A 20239-nucleotide genomic window follows, 5' to 3' on the forward strand; every position below is an offset into this window, starting at 1 on the left:
ATGAAATATTCATCACTCATGTAAAAGTCTTCCTACTTTGTTGATCTAATAAACACGATACCTCACAATATGCGGAATTTACACCTGAAGTAACGATGCCATTTGTATACTGGGACCCGACACAGATGCGAGTCATTGATTGTGGTTCCGATTTCTGTAGGGTCAGTGGAACACCAAGCTTATTTAATAAGTGAACCAAAGTGTACCAAAGGAAATCACATGGAACTCAAAATTAATCAAATCCTTTTTTGGAATGTAAGCGAAAATCCTGCGGTTTAAAGTGAAAGCGTGCGATGTTAAGCGTGATTATATTAACTGTTATTGGGGTATATGTCCCTCTAATTGAATCATTGGATGGTGAGTATACACCAGCGACTGAGATTATTTGTAGCTTTCATTAAAATCTTCCTATTCCAATAAAATTTCCTATTCTATTAGTTCCAAAATATCTGGTATATCTATTTAGCGCGTCATTGTTCGGGTACGATGGTGTGGTCGATAATCCCTGCCCGAGGTCTTGACGACAACAACGATCGAGTAAAATGGTTTGCTTCCTTCGACGATTGCAAAAGGTTTTGCGAACATGAAACTGATTTCACGTGTAGATCTTTTGAATACGAGGTTAAAAAGGTGAAAAGATGTCTCCTGAGCCGACATAGTCGCTGGACCAAACCTGAACAATATACTTTAGAAGAAGCGTCTTGGGTTTACGCTGATTGGCAATGCTCCGAAGGTAACATCATACCAATTTTATCCACCTGTCCGAATCTACTGATATGCAATGTTTCGTAATTTTCTTTTTGTAGATAAACGTTCCATTGGTCGGAAATACAAGAAATTCAAACACGCATCCACACCGTCAAATGAGAAAGCGTACATCTCGACGAAAATGGTTGTGTCAGGGAAAGGATGCGCTTTTATCTGCGCACAGACTGCCGACTGTTTACTCTTCGCTATCGAATCATTTGCCGGAATCCACCAGTATCGGTGCACTACATTTAACTCCCACACCCTCTGTAAAAACTGCGGACAACCACGAATACGCGCGAATACAGATGTCTACATCGTCAACCAAACGCCTTCTGCGTAAACGAAATTTCTTAATCTTGCAAATAATTCAAGAGGCGTTATTAATAAGTACAGCGTCTCCTGTACGTGTGGGTAATTCAACAATTCAATGATACTTGAAAATTAACTTGGGTCTGGGTAAACGGCTCTTTTTGATTAGATATTTAGTACCAGTAGGTTTAAAACATTGTTATCAATCATATCAGGTCGTCGATATTTTTAGATTTAGTTTATATCAAGGTAGTAGATTTATATACAATATCGGTAGAAAGACTGGATGAACATCAGTATGGAAAGGCGACTTGTTGACGAAGGACAATGCACACCAGACCAGGTTAACGGGGGAGAGGGTAAATATTCAACTCAGTGTCCACGGCGCTATAAAGCCGATTAGTTAAATCTTTGCTTGGTCCTTATCTGTTAATTTGGCTGCTTTCTTTCACTAAAATCTACAGAACAACAACCGGCAACAGCGTTCCAAAATCATGCGTACTACGAGCAAACCAGTGATCAAGCCATCGTTTTTACAATTTCAACTAGTGGACAGCACCCGGCGACAAAGTTTTCCGATCCGACTATCGAACCACACGTTGATATGGCCGTTTTAGCTTGTCTGTGTTGCTGTTTCCCTGGAATCATTGCGTTGATATGTGCTATACTCACAAAATCTGCAATTCGAAATAGTGATGTCAATGCAGCATCTTTGTCAAAAGCAGTTCTCATGCTTAGCAGGTTCTGTATAATAACGGGGTTCGTTCTTAACATTACTTGGATCGGATACATGATATACAAATACACTACCTAATATGGTGTTCGTAATGACAAAATGATTACTTGGAATTTGCCATCAGAACTAAAAACAATTTTAAAGGTTTTGTTGATTGTTACACTATACGTGTGTTGGAGTTTCCATTTCTGTTACTCGAATAAATGATCATAAAATCAATCTCTGTCTGCATTAGATTATTTTTTATACAAACGGTAGGCCCCTAATTGACTGATATGAACCCAGAATATCTAGCACCAGATATAAAAAGCATGATCTTTGTATATAGTCTATCTATATAGTACACGTAGATGGTTTGTAACTCCCCGTCGTAAGTCGCCAAACTCTCGACCGCGCAATACGAGCAAATGACCGGGCCTTAGTCCGGTCCGTTGCACTGATTTTGGGACTCGAACTCAACCAATCGGCCTCGTACAAAAAATTGCAAATGGCTTCCGTCGAAGGTGCTGAGTTAGATGGCCGTGAAATTAATCCTTTTAATCCAGCGAAAATTGGTGACGTATTATTAACTGGATATGCCATTAGGTATCTAAACTTCTATTTTACATTTGTGAAATATTTTAAGAAATCTATGAGCTAATTGAATGACACGACAGGAGGCCGTATTATTCAACTCAAATTCAATCAATTTTATGTCTACTCACTTCTTCAGTTCGCTTCCAACTTCCTGCACGTAGTTAGTCAGTAACTTATATATAAATATATACTCCAGCCCATCCAATTTTGAAAGTTACCACCAACGATGAGGTAACTAACTAACTGCATAGCACATAGTTACAGTAGTGTGTGGTGGTGGACTGGAAGAGCATGTAGTCTGTAGTATGTAGACATAGTTGTATATTCTTGGCTGCCTAAATTTATGTTTTTTCTTGTTCTCGAATTTTCAGCGAATCTTCCAGTGATGAATCGAGTTTGAAAAAGCGACGTCATAAAGACAAGAAACACAAGCATAAGCGTAAAAAGCACAAGAATGATGCGAGTGAAAAACACAAAAGCAGTCGACACCGTCATAAAAAACGCAAACATAAACACCATAAACGCGATGAAAACAGTATCGCAGATTCATCGGGAGATGAACAAAAACCGATTGCTCCGATTTCAATTCCGACCGAAGACGACTATCGTACAAACGAACGTTTTATGATACGAAAAGATAGCGAAAATGGTACGGTGGGTAACGGTAATGATGACGGCGTTAATGCGATGTCGCTGATCGCGCAAGGCTACGGCACGGACACCGAAGAAGAAGAAGGCGAAGTCGATCACGATTCCCATCTGTCGGAGAAACTCGAAAAGAAATATCGAGAATTCATCGAACGCAAGCGCCACGAAGACAGTCGGAAACGCCAAGAAGAAGAACGTCGACACCGAGACGATAACGAAATACAACGGCTGTTTGTCGCGATGAATGAGAAGAAAATACAACCACCGTCGCAGCCAGTTTCCCGCTTACAGAAACTAGATCAGTCACCGCCGCCTGAAAAGTCAACCGAACCGCAACAAGAGATTGTAATTGTTTCCGATGACGAACAGGACGAAGTCGAATACGTTAAACAAGAAACGATGATCGTAGACAGACATCCCTCCACGTCCAAGTCGTCCGGTCGCGAAATGGTCAAATCGTCCGTGTCGGTCAAACGCGACAAAGATCACGGCGGTAAGAAGAGTTTGAAGGAGAAAAACTCGAGTCAACGTCGACAGCTGCGCGAACGAGAGAAATCACCTCCGCCGCCGCTGTCGTCGAAACCGCACCGGAATTTAACTCCGCCCGACGTTGCGGCCGAGTATAGTCGTAACAGTGAACGAACTGATAAAGAAAACGTTCGGCAGTACGGCGACAGAAAATCGCACGAATATCGAGATTCTCGCGAGAAAAGTAACAGTCGACGATCGCCTTCCCCTTATCACAGAAAACCGAGAGACCGAGACTCTCGTGCTAGGTGAGTGTTTACACGGTTCATTCTTCATTAGATTACTTGGAAGATGCGCCTCATATTGATTTATCAGAGATGCTAGTTTTCCGGAAATATCCGGAATTCCGGAAATTTAGGATCGCCGATGTCAATTCCGGAAATTTGGTGAGAATTCCTCGCGGCGACCAGTAATGGCACGGACCGTAAAAGCATTCGTTTGCTTGTACTCGTCGTCGCTTCTGTGTTATTTTATCTTGGTCTCCGTTTCCGAGGATGTTCTGCTACAATGTATATATGTGTGCTTGTGGTGGTATCTGTGCGTGCGTAGGTGGAGCGCCACTGTTGTGACGCCATTTCCAATTATCTTTACGCGCCGTTGTACATCGTCCCGCTGACGGCCAACAATGTGAAGATGCACGTGGTAATAATTAAGATGATATTTAATAAATATCATCTTAATTATAACCATGCGCGTGCTATGTCCTGAGGCACGCAGCTTTGTAACTTTCTTTTTGCCTGCAGCTGTCAAGCGGGACGGTCTGCAAAATGAGCACGCACGGAAAGATTGTCAGTCGGGAGTCGGCCGATATAAAGGCAATTGACAGCGGTATAAAAAATAAATTTAACTGGCACTGGCTAGAGTGTAAGGACAGTAACGGGGACTACTTATCGAACTACATTCGTAAGTTAGACTTAGCTGGCGTGGCGTACTGCGTCGTTTGTAAAGACCAGGTCAAATACGGTAGTGGCGGGAAAAAAGATATTCTTCGTCACCCGGATAGCGCGCGGCATAAGAAGGCAGCGAGGGATGTGAAGCACAACGAATGCCTGCCGTCGTATTTTCAGATGAAAGATGCCGATCGTGATACTGCATCTCCGGTGATGCAAAAACGCAAAATTTTTCCTGGGGGAGAATTTTTCTGACCCCCGTTCTAAATTCCGGAATTTTGGTACTTTGGCCCTAGCATCTCTGATTTATATATTTATCATAGTGACATGTACATAAAATGAGTATTAATAGAAGAAATAGATGTAAAGAATGTTAAGTGGAGAATTAATAGTTACAAAATTGGATTTTAAAGTATAAAAGATATGTGTATTTTATCATAGAGTCAGTGATATCTTGCCGGGATACTGACAACATTATAGGCATAAGGTTTAACTCAATTGTTTTTTTTAGTAAAACCATATTTGTCTATTTTTTTAAGGGATCGGGATCATCATTCTCCGCCGAGAAGAGAACGGTCGCCAAACAACAGATCGAGTTGGTAATTATCGAAGTTGTATTTGCTATTCAGTTGAGTTAAAATTGGTGTCGTTCATAATTTAAATGAATGTGTATTTTCAGGGAATCGCGTTTACCTAGTCAGTCGAGAGATTCACTATCGAGGTCGCGGTACGACGACCTCAGAATCGGTGATAATAACCGCGGTCGGGATAATTCACATTCGCGCGGTTCGTCGTTTAGAAACCGGCGCAGTCGATCAATCGATCGTCCGATGAGGGGTGATTATCGCAGACGCAGTTATTCGCGAGATCGACGACGTAGAAAAAGTCGTACTCCTCCGACTGACAAATTCGCCGGCAGTTTATCGGAAGGCATGAAAAAAGCGGAATCAGATGAAGAGTACGTAAGACTGAGTTTTTCTCACTTAAATCTCTAATGATGACAATATCTTTATATATCGACGGGGATTCGAACCTGATGGCATCGAAACTCGTGACGGTACAATGCCCTATCTGACTTGCCCAAGTGCGTAGCTACATGCTTAAATGGAATTTGTAGCGGTGATTACCGGTATACAACAGGCAATCTGATTCGCGCTGCAATTTTCTTGAACTGTGCATCTGGTCTAGTGTGGCAGGGTTTTTGCTGTGGCTGAGTCTAGCGATGCTTTCAGGTTCAAATCCCTATCAGGGGAGGATGAAACAAACACATTCTGATAAATACATATGGTGGATTTTGAATATAAGAGGGAAGGACAATGGGCAAGCCTGGATGCTTCACTCGGGAGGAGCTCGATTGCCCGATTCAAATCTCAGATATTCCTGAGCCCACATTACATCTATCTTCTAGGTTTTTCTTATATTTTTTTGCCATGCAGCTATGATATAGATATTGAGCCAGATGATGAGGAAGATGAAGATGTACTTATTGAACGAAGAAGACTAGAAAGAGCTGCGTTATTACAGGTAAGAACTCGAGTACTAAAATTCTCTGTTGATGAATCCTTTTTATAAACGGAATAACATTAATTTCAGAAAATGCAAGCCGATCAACAGAGACCTGATTCACCTGATGAGAAACCTCCAGAAATGGTTGCTGAAGAAATAATGGCAGAAGTAAAAGCCGAACGTCTGAATAAAGACGAGATACAAGAAGATAGTCCGGTAGAAGAAAAGAAGGCTCGATCATCCGGCGTAAAAGTGACAAAGAAGAAGAAACGCCGACAAGAAAAGATCAACCAGCAACGTCGCAAACGATCTCATTCTAGTTCGAGTAGTAGTGATTCAGACAGTAGTAGTAGTAGCAGCAGTAGTAGTAGCAGTTCGGCTGCTGCTAGTAGTGAAAAATTACGACAAAGTCCATTATCATCGCCGTCGACTTCAGATGACGATGATCTTAAGACTCTCGATATATCAAAAGAAGAAACATACGACTTCATGGACTCGATCAACTCAAAACGTGAAACTTTAGCCGACGGTGAGTATAGTTGTAGCTGATATATCGATAGTTAGGATGAACGATATGGCGGAGATTGTTATTGGTGTGTTCTGTATTTATAGATGCTCAGAAATCGGGTCCCAGGAATAGCGCATTTGATATGTTCGCTGAGAACGATTGCATTGATAACGTTGATAAAAGCGTAAGTTATACATACATCCACAATATCTTTATAGAAACTCAAAGCTCTTCATTGAACGTGTACGCATAATCCTAATTTTATTGAATTGTCAAATTGTTGAAATTGTTTTCCCATATTTGTAGAGTCCTAGCGGGATTAACCATGTTTCTGGCTTGAAGGAAAATCCTGCTTTGTTGGATAACTGGGATGATGCAGAAGGATATTACAGTAAGTCTTTTAACATGATCCATTCTGCCATCATTGCCACTACAAGTTATGGTGTAGCTTATCCTTATTGTGATTTTTGCACTTGGTAATTGGAATGAGAGAGTTCCTGATTGGCTGGCCATGCAAACAAACTCTGCTTCATTTAGATTGTAGAAATGCAATTATGTGTGAATGCTAGCTCTGTAGCCAATTACGAGATTACTTGTAGGAGCAACTAGGAAGAAACATGGCAGAAGCGTGTTAACAGTTATGATGTACTAGTACCGGTATAGATGTTGTCTATGTGTGTGTATATTTATTCATTAAAGGAGTGCGTATTGGTGAAACTCTCGACAAGCGTTATTCTGTCTATGGTTATACAGGACAGGGTATGTTCAGTAATGTAGTTCGTGCACGGGACGCAGCTCGAGGCAACGCTGAAGTTGCCATAAAAATTATCAGGAACAATGAACTTATGTACGTATATATACACTCGCGTGATAATAGTTATCGATGTCAGATATTCTCATGTTGATATGTACTGGGTTTTTTTGCAGGCACAAAACAGGTCTCAAAGAACTTGAATTCTTAAAGAAGCTCAATGATGCCGATGCAGATGACAGATTTCACACGTTACGTCTGTTCCGGAATTTCTTTCACAAAAATCATCTGTGTCTCGTGTTTGAACCGTTAAGGTCAGTTTAAACAGTTTTACTGGTAGAAAAGAGCTAATCTTGTTACTCAAGTACCTAAAACTATTAGTCAATAATGATTGATGATTTGATGTGTAATGAAATTTCATATCTCTCATTGGCATTGAATTTGTTCTCTTATTTTGCAGTATGAATCTGCGAGAAGTGCTGAAAAAGTATGGTAAAGATGTGGGACTTCACATAAAAGCTGTACGATCTTATGCTCAACAATTGTTTCTGGCATTAAAACTGTTGAAAAAGTGTAGTTTACTGCATGCTGATATTAAGCCGGATAACATTCTAGTAAGTACGGCGTACAAGCACAGTTTGACTAATATCCTTGTTTAATTTCCTCTAGATTGTCTGAAATGAATGATATTTCTTTTCAGGTAAATGAATCGAAGTTGGTTTTAAAGCTTTGCGATTTCGGCTCAGCGTCACACATTTCAGAATGCGATATAACTCCATATTTAGTCAGTCGATTTTACAGAGCACCTGAAATAAGTATGTGTTGAATAACTGGCTGTTCACCTTTTTGGAAAGACTGTTGTATTGATCATCGACTCTCATTCCTATTTCCTTATAAATGCTCGTATGTTACAGTACTGGGTATGGCATATGATTACAACATTGATATGTGGTCAGTTGGCGCCACGATCTATGAACTATACACCGGTAAGATCATGTTCCCCGGGCGAACAAACAACGAGATGCTGAAGCTTTTCATGGATGTCAAAGGCAAGATTCCAAATAAAATCATACGTAAAGGTATGCTGAAAGAGCGCCACTTCGATAATAACTACAACTTTCTTTATCATGAAGTCGATAAAGTTACTCACAGGGTAAGTTGTTCGTGATAGTTGTCTTGTCGGTGCTTGCTTCAATTCCAAGCCATTTTAACACATTTGCTGCTAAGTACGATACATCTCGTTTTTCCGGTTCTGCCATCATTAGTTATTTCGTAGTTATGAGTTATCTCGTAGCTGAACTCTTGTATTCACTGTTTGGTATTCAATGTTTGATTGGAATGACACAGACTTAATACTAGTTTAGCTCTATAGCCACCTACGAGATAACTCCTAGTAGCGACTAGAAAGGAACATGCTGGCATCGAAAGTGTTTATTGTTGGTATGAAATGCTACAACTTGAGATCTTTTGCAGGACAAGGTGACGACTTTGAGTTCGATCAATCCTAGCAAGGATTTATTATCGGATTTGGTTGGCTTTCAACGTTTACCAGAGGACCAACTACGTAAAGTTCATCAACTGAAGGATTTCCTGGAGAAAATTCTCATGCTTGATGCGGCTAAACGAATTACTATCAGTCAAGCATTGTCTCATCCATTCATTCAGGATCGTATATAGTAAACTTGTTTATTGTATGTAGTAAGATATAACAGGACTTTGATTGAATATTAATCAAAACACATTCATGCACGGGGCATTTTATGATACGGTGTATTCATAATTTGGGTAGTTTTCTCCTAGATAGTGATCCTGTGGGAAATAAGTAAGGCAGCATTTTTCAAAATCCTTGTTCACTTATTTTATTTTGAGGACTGACTGGCCTGTTGGGATTGTAGAAATGCAATTATGTGTGAATAAATTATATATAGATATAGACAATAATTGTGCTTACGAAATGTTAAAACAATAGTCATACTCGACTGTTCTGAAGAACATTCCAGACTTTCACAATTGACTAGAAGAGCTTCTTAAACTCCAAGGGGTGATTGAGTATGGTTTTGTTTGTACATATACATTTATGAATTCATTTGTATTTTAAATAACATTGTATCTTTTTAAGTAGCTGAAAACATGTATTTGACTATTAATGGCTAATGCGTAGATATAGGTCTTAAAGGGTAGTCATTAGTTCAATTAATGTACCGGTACCGTACCGGTAATTTCTTTTTTTCCGAATTTCGATACATTTTCGTTTCTGTGTTTGTAAAATACCAGTGTAATACCAGTATAATCAGGGAATAAAATCCATTGTAAAATTTAATGATTGTGTGTGTGTGCGTGTAATGTACATTGAAGAAATGTGATTTATGTTTTGTTTTGGTTTCTTTTTGCACAGGTTGCAGACCTGGTCATCTATCTACCAGTCGCTGTGTGCGTTGCTCGTTTCATTCATGGCTGAACATTTGGTAATACTCTAGAGAAGGTTTTATCATTACAAAATCGATGATAAATTGTTATTGCAGGATGTTGTCCAATCCCTCTGGACACAATGCATTCAGGTACTTGCATTTGAAATGTGGAGCTGCATCTAAATACTATTTTAATCCATTTTATTTTTTACCTTGTGATTTCTGCTCGTATGCTGGTCCAGTTGGGTTGGTACAACTTACTTCGAGGTTCTATTTAATATGTGTGACATTAACAGTAGTACATTGTACTCTTTGACCGAAATCTTGAATTTGACTCTGAGAATTTAAACGCTAGGATAACCTAACACAGTCACAGTGTTATGCTGTTTTAGGAGCTGATAAAGGTTTGTAAGGATGGAAGAACTACATTAAAAACAGAAAACCAGCAACGCACCTCAGATCTCTCCAATTTCCTTTGCAACATTACTTGCTGAATTCATTGTACTATGTAATCTTTCATTTTTCTTTTTTCCATGTTTACCAAAAATCTCAGAACTTGGGAGCCTACTTTCTAGCAGCGCAGTTATGCATATGCATAGAATCGAGTTGATCTGAATAACAGCGAGACAACTAAGGGTATAATATAATAGTTCAGACATTTGACATATAATTGTTCAAATGTTTTCTTGATAATTTTAGAAAAGATACAGACTTAACATATCCATCTTATTTTACATTCTTAATTTTGGTTATGAGTGAAATTGTGCATTTCAATATCTAGGAAATATCACTCATTTTTGCAGGGTTCTTGGCTCTCATATGCAGAGGAATTACTGTCGTTTAAAATGGACAACTGATATTCAAGCTGATCAGAAGGTATCCCGAACATCTGATGTACAGATTTAAACCGTATATTTTATTCATATTACAGAGTCCCAGAAAATTTATATCCACGTTATGTTATAACACACTACATCCATTGTAGTTTCAGAATAAAGAAGAAATTACAGTGTACATGTATTTTATTTCGTCTAGTTTATTTGCGCTTGGTTTGGGGAATTTTAAGGATGGTCAATCAACATACATCCACACTATGATGCTGTAGGGACTCCATTTTTTCTATTGCGTATCTTTGTGCTTACTTTTCACATTTTGTCCTGAAGTGCTAATATTTGACTGAAAAGCTGTTAGTGAGATGTTTTGTCACAGCTCGTTCTTGTGATACTGTTTGGTCAGTGCATTAACATTGGCAATCAACATGTCCTAGCACACGAATGACTAGTTAGATTTATTGGTGTCTTAATATCCAAACCGGGCAAGTGCAAACTTCTCTAGCATGTCTAGAAGAATTGGCACATTAATTACGTTATTCGCAGAGACGAGATGGCTTAAGATCTATTTTCCCTTAAATAAAGTCTTTACGTTGATAGAATTATTTATTTAAAACGATTAAGTGTTGAATGACGATTAAAACGTGGCTAAGAAAAATATCTGCATTCCTCGCATGCCACAAGTAAGATCACCGTTCAGTGCTGCCTCTATGACTAACGATAGCGGAATTTCTGTGAACTAATATATATTGCGGCGCTAATTGAATTATAATACTACGAATCTGTCCTTAATTTCAAATGATACATCCATATTTTTTAGACAATAACAACCTATTTTTTTTTAATCAAAACTCTCTTACTCGATTATCATCAATTTATAAGGATTTTATATTATTTCAGAAATAAACTATTCATAGTAGTATCGGTAAACGAGTATCATATTAGTTAACGTTTTCACCGCTATAGTAATATATAGGGGCAGCACTAGACAGTCGAGATCTGACTTCGCTATTTTACTGCGGCGGGCCGAAATTCATCATCAGACGCTTATGCTTTATTTGATGAAATGATTCTCTTAGTTAATCAAAACTTTGAAGGGCCAAGTGGCCACACAGATTAAGTGTACGGGTCTTAGGGTCCGTGGTTTGTTATGATTTGAAATAATTCAATTTCATTTAGTTACTGCGGGTGGTATTCACTATAAGGCTGAAAAATTGCCACTTTTTCCGCACCAAAAGTGCATAATTCCTGATGCATTTTTTAGCCTTGAATTAAACAACGGCAGCAGCAGCATTTGCCTTAAAAACCTTAAGAATCTACAAAATTAACGGGCAATGAATCGAAAAAATTTAACGGATTTAAAACCAATTTGGTTTCCACGGGCAGTGACGTATCGGTGCTTCAAGCATTAACAACAACAACAAAATTGACAAACTCTCTTTTTTGACAAAAGAAAACTGAGTACATATAATAAATACATCATGAAGCTTACGTGAACATGCAAATTCATATTTGAGAAGTTAAACGCATTTAACGAACAGAAAACTACCGGTATCTTTATATAAAAGAAAAGTATATTTAAAGCTTTTGAGAAGTGACTCATTTACAAGAATCAAACGATACTAGTACATGTATAATACACAGGGCTGTCCATAGAAGACCACACAAAAGTATGGAAAATCCGACCCCCGACCCCTATGTCCACATAAAATCCATATCAGCTTGACACCCCTCCCCCTTGTCCGACGGACAGTGGACCTTAAGTTTCACACTCGATAAAGATTTGATGCAGCATGAAAAATCTTTACGTATTTACATTTATTCCCTTAACCTGGCATAAACTTATAAAGTTCTGGTAACTAGTCATAGGTGATTTATTTACTTTTATCCACAACAACTAGTGAACGATGTCCCTTTCAAGATGGACATCCATAAATGGACATCCATATCAGAGGACCCCCCTCCCTCCCCCTTGTCCACAAAAGTAAAAAATCTAACCCCCCCTACAGCGTGGATGTCTTTTAAGGACGGCCTCTAACAAAAGAGAATATTACAGAATTCAGAAAATGCAAGGTTTATACGGTTTAGGTTATTTGGCTGTCCCGGAGAGGTACTCGACTACCTAACTTATTTTCCATTCTAGTTAGGAAGACCCCTTGTTGGTCTCGATCTTGATCATTCCACTCTAAATGATCACCCTTTTCGAAGGAGCGCTGCAGTGACTTAGGAATATCATTCGCTGTTAGTGGCTCCAATGTTACAATAACTATACTGAAATCGCGTTCAATCGATTCATCAACCAGGAAATATAACTCCATTTCACAGCGAGCACTCTTAAGATAGTCCTTGGTCAGAATAACAATACCCCTTGGACTACAATTAACATGGGTGGTAATACTTTTAGTAACGGGTCCCCCTTCTGTAAAATCTCGTTTGCCAAAACATAAATCATATTTGCCGTTGTATGTTGTATCGCTATCACCACTTTCACGAATGCGTGGACCTTTGTCAAAGTGCGGTAGCAAAGTTTCCTCAATCCAAGTTGTGTCACGTTCGGACTTATGACAATAAGAAATAAAAGCTGTCCAACATAAGTCTTGACCTATTATGGGTTCATATTCAGCTGAAACATGTAGTTTTCTTTTAATACGATAAAATCGTAACTTGATAAACCACCTGTATCGATAGGAAGTGAACATAAGAATTACTATGATCAAGACCCCACCGGCTACTGAGCTCGTTACAATCTGTATCAGGTTACTTGAACAGTTGATTGAATTCGGGTCAAAATCCAGTAGTCTTTTGCCATTAAATTTCGGCGGAGATTTGCAAGTGTATTTCGGCAAATTGAGGAAATGGATTTTACTCGTGTTCAACCAATTCCTGAACCAAACCAGGTCACAAGTACAAGCAAAAGGATTGTTTGTTAGGTCCAACGTGTCCAGAGTGTTGTTTAAATCATGCATGGATGACCCATTGAATATAGATATCGAATTGTGTGATAAATCTAGGGTTTGAAGTTGCGCGTTCTTGTGAAATGCAGCATCTCCCCAATGTGTTATATAATTTAACTGGAGTTGAATTTCTGTAATATTTGGCATACCAGAAAACAAATTGTTATTTATAACCACTATATTATTATCAGCTAGTTGCAATTTTTTTAATGAACGAAGACCGGTAAATATCCCACCACCAGTGTCCGATGACAATGACTCCCCTAAATCATTATGTTCAAGATTCAATGTTACAAGACGATTAAGATTACTAAAAGAGCCAGCTGGGATGTGTGGGCACTTATTTGATGAAAGGTCCAAGAATTCCAATGATTGAAGTTTTTCAAATAATTTATTAGTTGGAAATCTTAATGAGTTGTCTTTCAAAATCAATTTCTTCAATCTACGTAGTGGGCTGAATGTTAGAATAGCAGCTCCATCAATTTTATTGTCTGCTAAATCTAAAATTTCTAAGTGTTCTAATCCAGCAAATGCATTCTGGTATATTTTTAAGATGACATTTTTTTCTAAAAATAAATTTTTCAGTGATTTCAGTTGATCAAAAAGTTGGTTTTCAATCTTTGTTATTTGGTTTCCTGCCAAGGACAGCCAATTCAAAGTACTGGGTAGGTAGATGGGAATTGTTGTCAGTGAATTCCAGCCAAGACTTAAGGTGTGCAACTTTGATAATGGTTTGAATGTGTTTTGGGCAATATTGCGAATTTGACACTTAACTAACTGCAAAACCGTAAGCCGAGGAATTGGACGGAAAAATGATTCCGGCAGTGCAACCAGTGGAGTATGTGAAAAGATTAATGTTGTCAAAGGTGTCTCCTCAAATGACTGAAACAAATCAAAAGGAACTGTTGTAAACTTTCCAAGACTGAGCCCACCCAAATTTAATGATACCAATGGCAAATTGGCTATGTCTGATAATATTGTCTTTAAGACAGTTACATTAAACAAATTATAAGGCAATTTTAATGACTTTAGACTGCTGAGTTGGGAAAATGCCCCTTTCTCAACAGACTTAACCCTTGCACGAGATAAATCAAATACCCTGACTGTACCTAAGCCTTCTAAATCATTCCTATGCAAAACATCGATTTTATTATTACTTAACACAAGTGTTGACAGTTTCTTAAGTTGCTCGAACCCTTGAGGAAAATTTAACCGAGTAAGTCTGTTACCTTCCAAACCTAACTTCATCAAATTTTTACACTTCATTAAATTAGGGATTTCTGTCATTCGATTCTGTCCCATCAAAAGAGTTTTCAGCTGAGGAAGTTGGTCACAAATTATCGTATCATAATCAGTTGACTTCAACAGATTACCAGTCATTGAAAGCAACGAAAGATTTTTCAGATCAGTAAAGGCAGCAGGATCTATACTATCGATGCTACATGATTTCATACTGAGCCTCTGCAAATTTGGAGCACTCACGAAAGCTTTTGCTGGTATCATGCCAAATGCATTTTTATCAAGCGTAATTTCTATGACATTGCTTGGAAATTGGCTCGGTATATTCACCAATCCTCTGTTTCGGCAGTCTACGATAGTCAACGACTTCCTGCACTGACATTTCTGTGGACATGATTGTGCACCAGCGATCCATATTCCCACCAAAGTGATGAGGAGTAACCTCAGTAACAAAAAAGTCATCATCTCCCTTTATTGCGAAGAGAAAACAAAAAAAAAACATTCCTTAAGATATTTCGATGTAGGAAATACAGCAGTGTACAGAGTCTAGCAGCATTGAACTACGTATATTGAGTTTATGGTAACTACAAGATATCGCCATCGTTACCTTCTCATATGCCTGCAAGTCCCTAGTGCCAAAAAGGACTAGCCAGTAAGCTGTCTGTAGTTTCACGATCAGATATTTCCACCACAGCTTATATCATCTCGCTATTCCGGCGGATACTTGGTAATGGGGATTCCCACGTTTGTAACGCAATGGATAGTTATAGCACTTGCACCCGATAGATGGCGAAACTGTCAGAAGAAACTGTCCAATTACAGAGGAAGAGATTCGACTAGCAATTAAGTCATTGAAGAATAACAAAGCCCCTGGCTTTGATGGTATTCTGAATGAACACATCAAAAACTCGAACGATGACATGATGAGGATATATGTAAGAATATTTAATATCATTCTAGATTCTGGAGTAGTTCCGTCAGCATGGGTTCAGGGTTATATCATTCCTTTGTATAAAGGCAAAGGCGACCAAGGTGACCCAAGTAATTACCGCGGCATCACAATTTTATCATGTTTAGGCAAACTTTTTACACTAGTTCTGAATAATCGTCTGAACAGTTTTTCCGATGAACTTGATCTCCTAGGGGTAAACCAAGCGGCCTTCCGAAAGAAATTTTCAACCGTAGATCATCTATTTGCCCTCAGAAGCCTGATCGACATATATCTAAGCAAAGGGCAAAGTTTTTATGCGTGTTTTGTGGATTATTCTAAAGCATTCGACAATGTATGGCGAGCAGCCCTATGGCGTAAATTACTTAATAACGGGATAGATGGCAAAATTATTAGAATTATTAGGAACATGTATTCTTTAGCCGAATCCTGTGTCAAAACAAAAAACGGGTTCTCGGCGAAATTCTCATGTGAATCAGGCGTTCGTCAAGGCGAGAACCTCTCCCCTTTCCTCTTTGCAATCTTCTTACAAGATCTTGAGAAATATTTGCAAGACCACGGTTTTCTAGGATTAGATAACTTACACTTACTATCTACCTCAGAGTTTGTGCGGGGGTTGGGTCAGAAAATCAAAATGTTTCTACTCCTGTATGCTGATGACACCATTATATTAGCGGATTCGAAAGAGCAACTACAATTAGGTCTCGATGCCATGTCTCATATTGTATTGATTTTAAACTATCAATAAATGTCAAGAAATGCAACATTATGGTATTCAGTCGCGGAAGAAAGAGAAACCCAGAACCTTTATTTAAATTATGTAATCAGACAGTTGATACGTGCCCGAATATTGTTACTTGGGTGTACTTTTTTCTTCAAACGGTAGTTTCAAAGCCCATATTAAGTGGGCGGCAAACAAAGGAAGGAAAGCGATGTTTTCTTTGTTACGGCAAGGTAGAAAACTAAGTTTGTCTGTCCCAACACTTATACACTTATTCAATTGTTTGGTCGTGCCAGTTATGACGTACGGATGTGAAGTCTGGGGGTTTGAAGACTTAGATGAGATTGATGCAGTGCAAACCAAATTTTACAAATATCTATTAAAGATGAAAAATTCTACTCCATCAGTTATGGTATTAGGTGAAGTCGGTGAGCTCCCGGTGTCAGTGTCTATCCACTGTCGTATGGTTTGTTATTGGGCTAAAATGAAAAACGAAATTACGAAGAACAAATGGAATGTTATTTTTTATATGATTTTAGCTGAACTTACTGAGAAAGGGTATTTACAATCACCGTGGTTTTTAAAAGTTAAAGGTATTATTTCCCAATGCAACCTCCTTCACGCGTTCAATCAACTAAATGTATCGGAAAGTTTTATTAAAAGAACTGTTCAAAGTGTCCTCAAAACTGCGTACATTAATTACTTTTGGAACGAACTGCATCATGATAAAAGGTGTTGCTTTTATAAACTTGCCAAAAAAGAATTTTGTTTTGAAACGTATCTAAACTTGCCAGCCGATTTAGCTCTTCCTATTTGTTTTTTCAGAACATCAAATCTCTGTATGGATTCAATTAACTGCAGACTTTTTGATTTACCCGATTGCCTTCGTTCTTGCTCTTTATGTCATAATATCACTATCTTCGACGAGTATCATATATTTGCAGAATGTTCAATTTTAGACGAGTATAGACAACTAGTTTGGAACGGCCCCATCTCTTTTAAACTTATCTAAATTTGGAACCCTATTAAGTAGGTGTAACAACAAATCTAGATTAGGAATTTTTTGTAAAACGATTGTGAAACTTATCAACCCTCGTCGTCATTTAAGGATCTAGAAACCCACTTCTTTACCATTCAGCCTTCAGGTCCATTGTAAATATATAAGTAGCTGTACATAACAACTTCATTTTTCTTTGTATAGTGTATATAACATGTATTCTGTGTACAGCTGTTGTGTTCCTTTTTTCTCTGTCAAATTTTATTGATTATTCTATATTTTACGTTATGTTATACAATTGTAAATACTTCTTGATGTCCCTCTGTATACCTCTCGTTGAGGTGATGAGTGTAAATAAATTTCATTTCATTTCAATTTCAATTTCATTTCGTCTCTCCAGTCGTTCCTGAAGTTCTACCTTATTCAGCTATTTGAATGAGAATTAAACCGAAGAAACTTAATAAATTTATTTCAGAATAATATATTTGAATTTTCATACAGTGAGGTATGATTCACCGTAAACTTTACAATTACAACAAAGATTGTGAAAGTGTAAAAATGGTCACTTTATACAGGAAAAAACTGACGAACATCACTACAGATTTATCTGAATGTTCAGTATATTTGATAATAATATCAGTACATGACATTATATAACAATATTAACTTAAGTGCATTTCTGTTTTAATTGTCCCCACTCCTATTGGAAATGTGCATAACACTGTTACATATATAGTACCGATAATAAGAGCATGATAAGAGATTTTAGAACCTGTATAATACTCGAAGCAAGTTACATATGTATACTGATGTGGCATAGGGATACACAAGCTATATAAATTGTTGTATAGAGATTTCTGGAAAAGCTGTACCGTATGTCAACCTTGGAGGAATTTCATTCTGTTAATTCATTCCTCCAACTGTAAACCAATGCTCAATATATAGATTCTTAATTAGTTATACATGTATAATGCATATGCCAACTGTATATTCCACAGAAGAATTGAATGCTACTCAGTACCAGAAGGATAACAACGACAAGAAAAGTTACCAGATTTAGTCTTCAGACAACAGATATTACAAATCCATGCTTGCATTAGTTTAGGGTAGACACATAATATGTATAGGAATCGGATTACTAAAAACAATATTATCGATCTATGAGTCCAGAAAATGTGACTGATATTTTGATATGTTATTGTTACCATTGACGGAATGTTCATTTAAATCACTTGAAATCTTGAAATTTTTTCAAATAAATCCTTTTTAGGTTGGCTACATGACATATATGTTACTGCTTTTATCAACCTACAATCTACAACTTTGAAAGATTACAGGCAAACTTGTATGGCTTTTGTTTCTATTCAGGTGCAATAAAAATGAAGAAATTGTGTTGGTTAGATGGTGCACATGTTACGTAAACATACATACACATTGTATGTCTTCCATTTAACGGTAAACTTTTACTAATAGGATAACATACAAAAAGAGAAAAACTTCATAATTATAACAAGATCCATTTTGTAAAACATCACTTCACAGACAATCACGCCAACAATGGAGACAAAGTATTAGGAAATTGTTTACTTAGTGATATGTCAACAAATCAATAAAATGTTGATGATTTTATGATCAAAAAGATTTTCTTATGTATCTTGAGTATTATCAATATTTCTTGACATCTTGTGAGTAACAAGCCCTTAAAACATGGGTGTATAATATCTTAATACATACATACAATAAACTAAAATAGAAACACACTTCAATTACTTTTTTTTGATAAAACATATTGATGCACACGTTCCAACCACAAATACAATCAATTTTGCATAAATCGCATAAATTTCTTGACTTTTGGGACATCTACAAATGTATTCTTTCCTTATGCATTCAAGGAAAAAGACAATCAAAATATTCTTTAACAAAAGTGTTGCTTACACAAATACATAGAGTTTCAATACTTGGAAACTACATACCAAATAGTAAATTATGAAATTAATGAGAAATGATTTTTTCACTTCGAATTTCAAAATATTCTAAGTGTTAAAAGTATGATCACAACATAACGGCTTATTATACATGAAATCTCTAGTTTCGATTCATATATACGCATGTCAAATTTGACACTTTTCAGTCATCAATAAATAGTGCGAATATATTACAGTAAGGTGCAAGAAAACACAACATAATATAACACGCTGCAAAAAACAATTCGCTTTTATCAATTAGAAAAACTCATTAAAATTATAAATTCCAATTCCTCACACATAATGGATATGAAAGTGTCGATTAAATAATTCTTAAATTATCGTAGTATTGTCAATGGATTACTACTGTAGTATCTGCCAATTTTCGTTGCTTTCAGTCTAGAGAATGTATATATACATGTGTAACCCTAGTTTCTGAGATTAAGTTATTGATCAATCTACATAACATGATCATCTAGTAAAATTTGTTTAGTTTAATGATTGTCAAAATAAAAAATGTGAACCTTCTGATGCGTAGATAACTTCTTAAAATAAACTATAAACATAAATTCAAATTATCATCATATATCATACAATTTTATGTGTATAATGAAATCTATTAATCATGAAATGAACTAAGAAAAAGATTTGAAGTTTTGGTTATGTTGTATAAATATTTTCTTCTCTAAAATGAATTCTAAATACTAGGTAAATAAAATCAGATCTGTTTTTAATAAAACTACCAATAAACTAATTTTGAAGATTGAATTGGACAGCATTTTCAATGACGCTACTATCCAATGAGCAAGCGATATTGAAATAACAACTCTCATAATATGTATACACTTAAGTCCTTAAACTTCAAGAGCTTATCCCCTGTGTAGTCATTGGTGGCACTGGTACGTACCCCCTTTGAAAAAAACAAATAATGAAGCCATCAAAGAATTGAGATTATGAAGCATATCTTGTTAA

General features: G+C 37.1%; 3 protein-coding genes across 6 annotated transcripts; 2 read left to right on the forward strand and 1 right to left on the reverse strand.

The window, feature by feature from the left end:
* Positions 1-353: 353 nt before the first annotated feature.
* Positions 354-1090, forward strand: LOC141901221 (uncharacterized). Its single transcript, XM_074788330.1, has 3 exons — positions 354-357; positions 467-733; positions 807-1090. Exons 2-3 carry the CDS (start codon positions 487-489, stop codon positions 1088-1090), a joined length of 531 nt encoding a protein of 176 aa, XP_074644431.1. The 5' UTR covers positions 354-357; positions 467-486.
* A 1171-nt stretch (positions 1091-2261) lies between these two features.
* LOC141901546 (uncharacterized) lies at positions 2262-10619 on the forward strand. Of its 3 annotated transcripts, XM_074788858.1 has the most exons (17): positions 2262-2380; positions 2743-3795; positions 4977-5036; positions 5117-5395; positions 5874-5961; positions 6031-6472; positions 6556-6635; positions 6758-6842; positions 7151-7298; positions 7379-7516; positions 7663-7816; positions 7903-8017; positions 8117-8355; positions 8676-9760; positions 10164-10246; positions 10414-10486; positions 10596-10619. In XM_074788858.1, exons 1-14 carry the CDS (start codon positions 2283-2285, stop codon positions 8877-8879), a joined length of 3183 nt encoding a protein of 1060 aa, XP_074644959.1. In that variant the 5' UTR covers positions 2262-2282; the 3' UTR covers positions 8880-9760; positions 10164-10246; positions 10414-10486; positions 10596-10619. The 3 variants fall into 3 exon arrangements, with proteins under 3 accessions (XP_074644959.1, XP_074644957.1, XP_074644958.1); XM_074788856.1 differs by lacking the exon at positions 10596-10619 and having other exon boundaries at positions 10414-10578; XM_074788857.1 differs by lacking the exon at positions 10596-10619 and having other exon boundaries at positions 8676-9667; positions 10414-10578.
* Positions 10620-11906: 1287 nt separating this feature from the next.
* On the reverse strand, positions 11907-15376 carry LOC141901442 (chondroadherin-like protein). Of its 2 annotated transcripts, XM_074788668.1 has the most exons (3): positions 15241-15376; positions 14624-15102; positions 14213-14276 (listed from the first exon to the last, which is right to left on the reverse strand). In XM_074788668.1, exons 1-3 carry the CDS (start codon positions 15246-15248, stop codon positions 14269-14271), a joined length of 495 nt encoding a protein of 164 aa, XP_074644769.1. In that variant the 5' UTR covers positions 15249-15376; the 3' UTR covers positions 14213-14268. The 2 variants fall into 2 exon arrangements, with proteins under 2 accessions (XP_074644768.1, XP_074644769.1); XM_074788667.1 differs by having other exon boundaries at positions 11907-15102.
* Positions 15377-20239: the final 4863 nt, after the last annotated feature.

The sequence above is a fragment of the Tubulanus polymorphus genome, chromosome 3 (genome assembly GCF_964204645.1).
Source record: "Tubulanus polymorphus chromosome 3, tnTubPoly1.2, whole genome shotgun sequence".
Lineage (NCBI taxonomy): Eukaryota > Metazoa > Nemertea > Palaeonemertea > Tubulaniformes > Tubulanidae > Tubulanus > Tubulanus polymorphus.

Bases quoted from the DNA above. Each gene is read 5' to 3' on its own strand.
- LOC141901546 (XM_074788858.1), top strand. From the start codon at position 2,283: ATGGCTTCCGTCGAAGGTGCTGAGTTAGATGGCCGTGAAATTAATCCT. The intron at 2,381-2,742 runs GTATCTAAACTT...TCGAATTTTCAG, and splicing joins TTAACTGGATATGCCATTAG to CGAATCTTCCAGTGATGAAT. The intron at 5,037-5,116 runs GTAATTATCGAA...GTGTATTTTCAG, and splicing joins CCAAACAACAGATCGAGTTG to GGAATCGCGTTTACCTAGTC.
- LOC141901221 (XM_074788330.1), top strand. From the start codon at position 487: ATGGTGTGGTCGATAATCCCTGCCCGAGGTCTTGACGACAACAACGAT. The intron at 734-806 runs GTAACATCATAC...TTCTTTTTGTAG, and splicing joins TGATTGGCAATGCTCCGAAG to ATAAACGTTCCATTGGTCGG.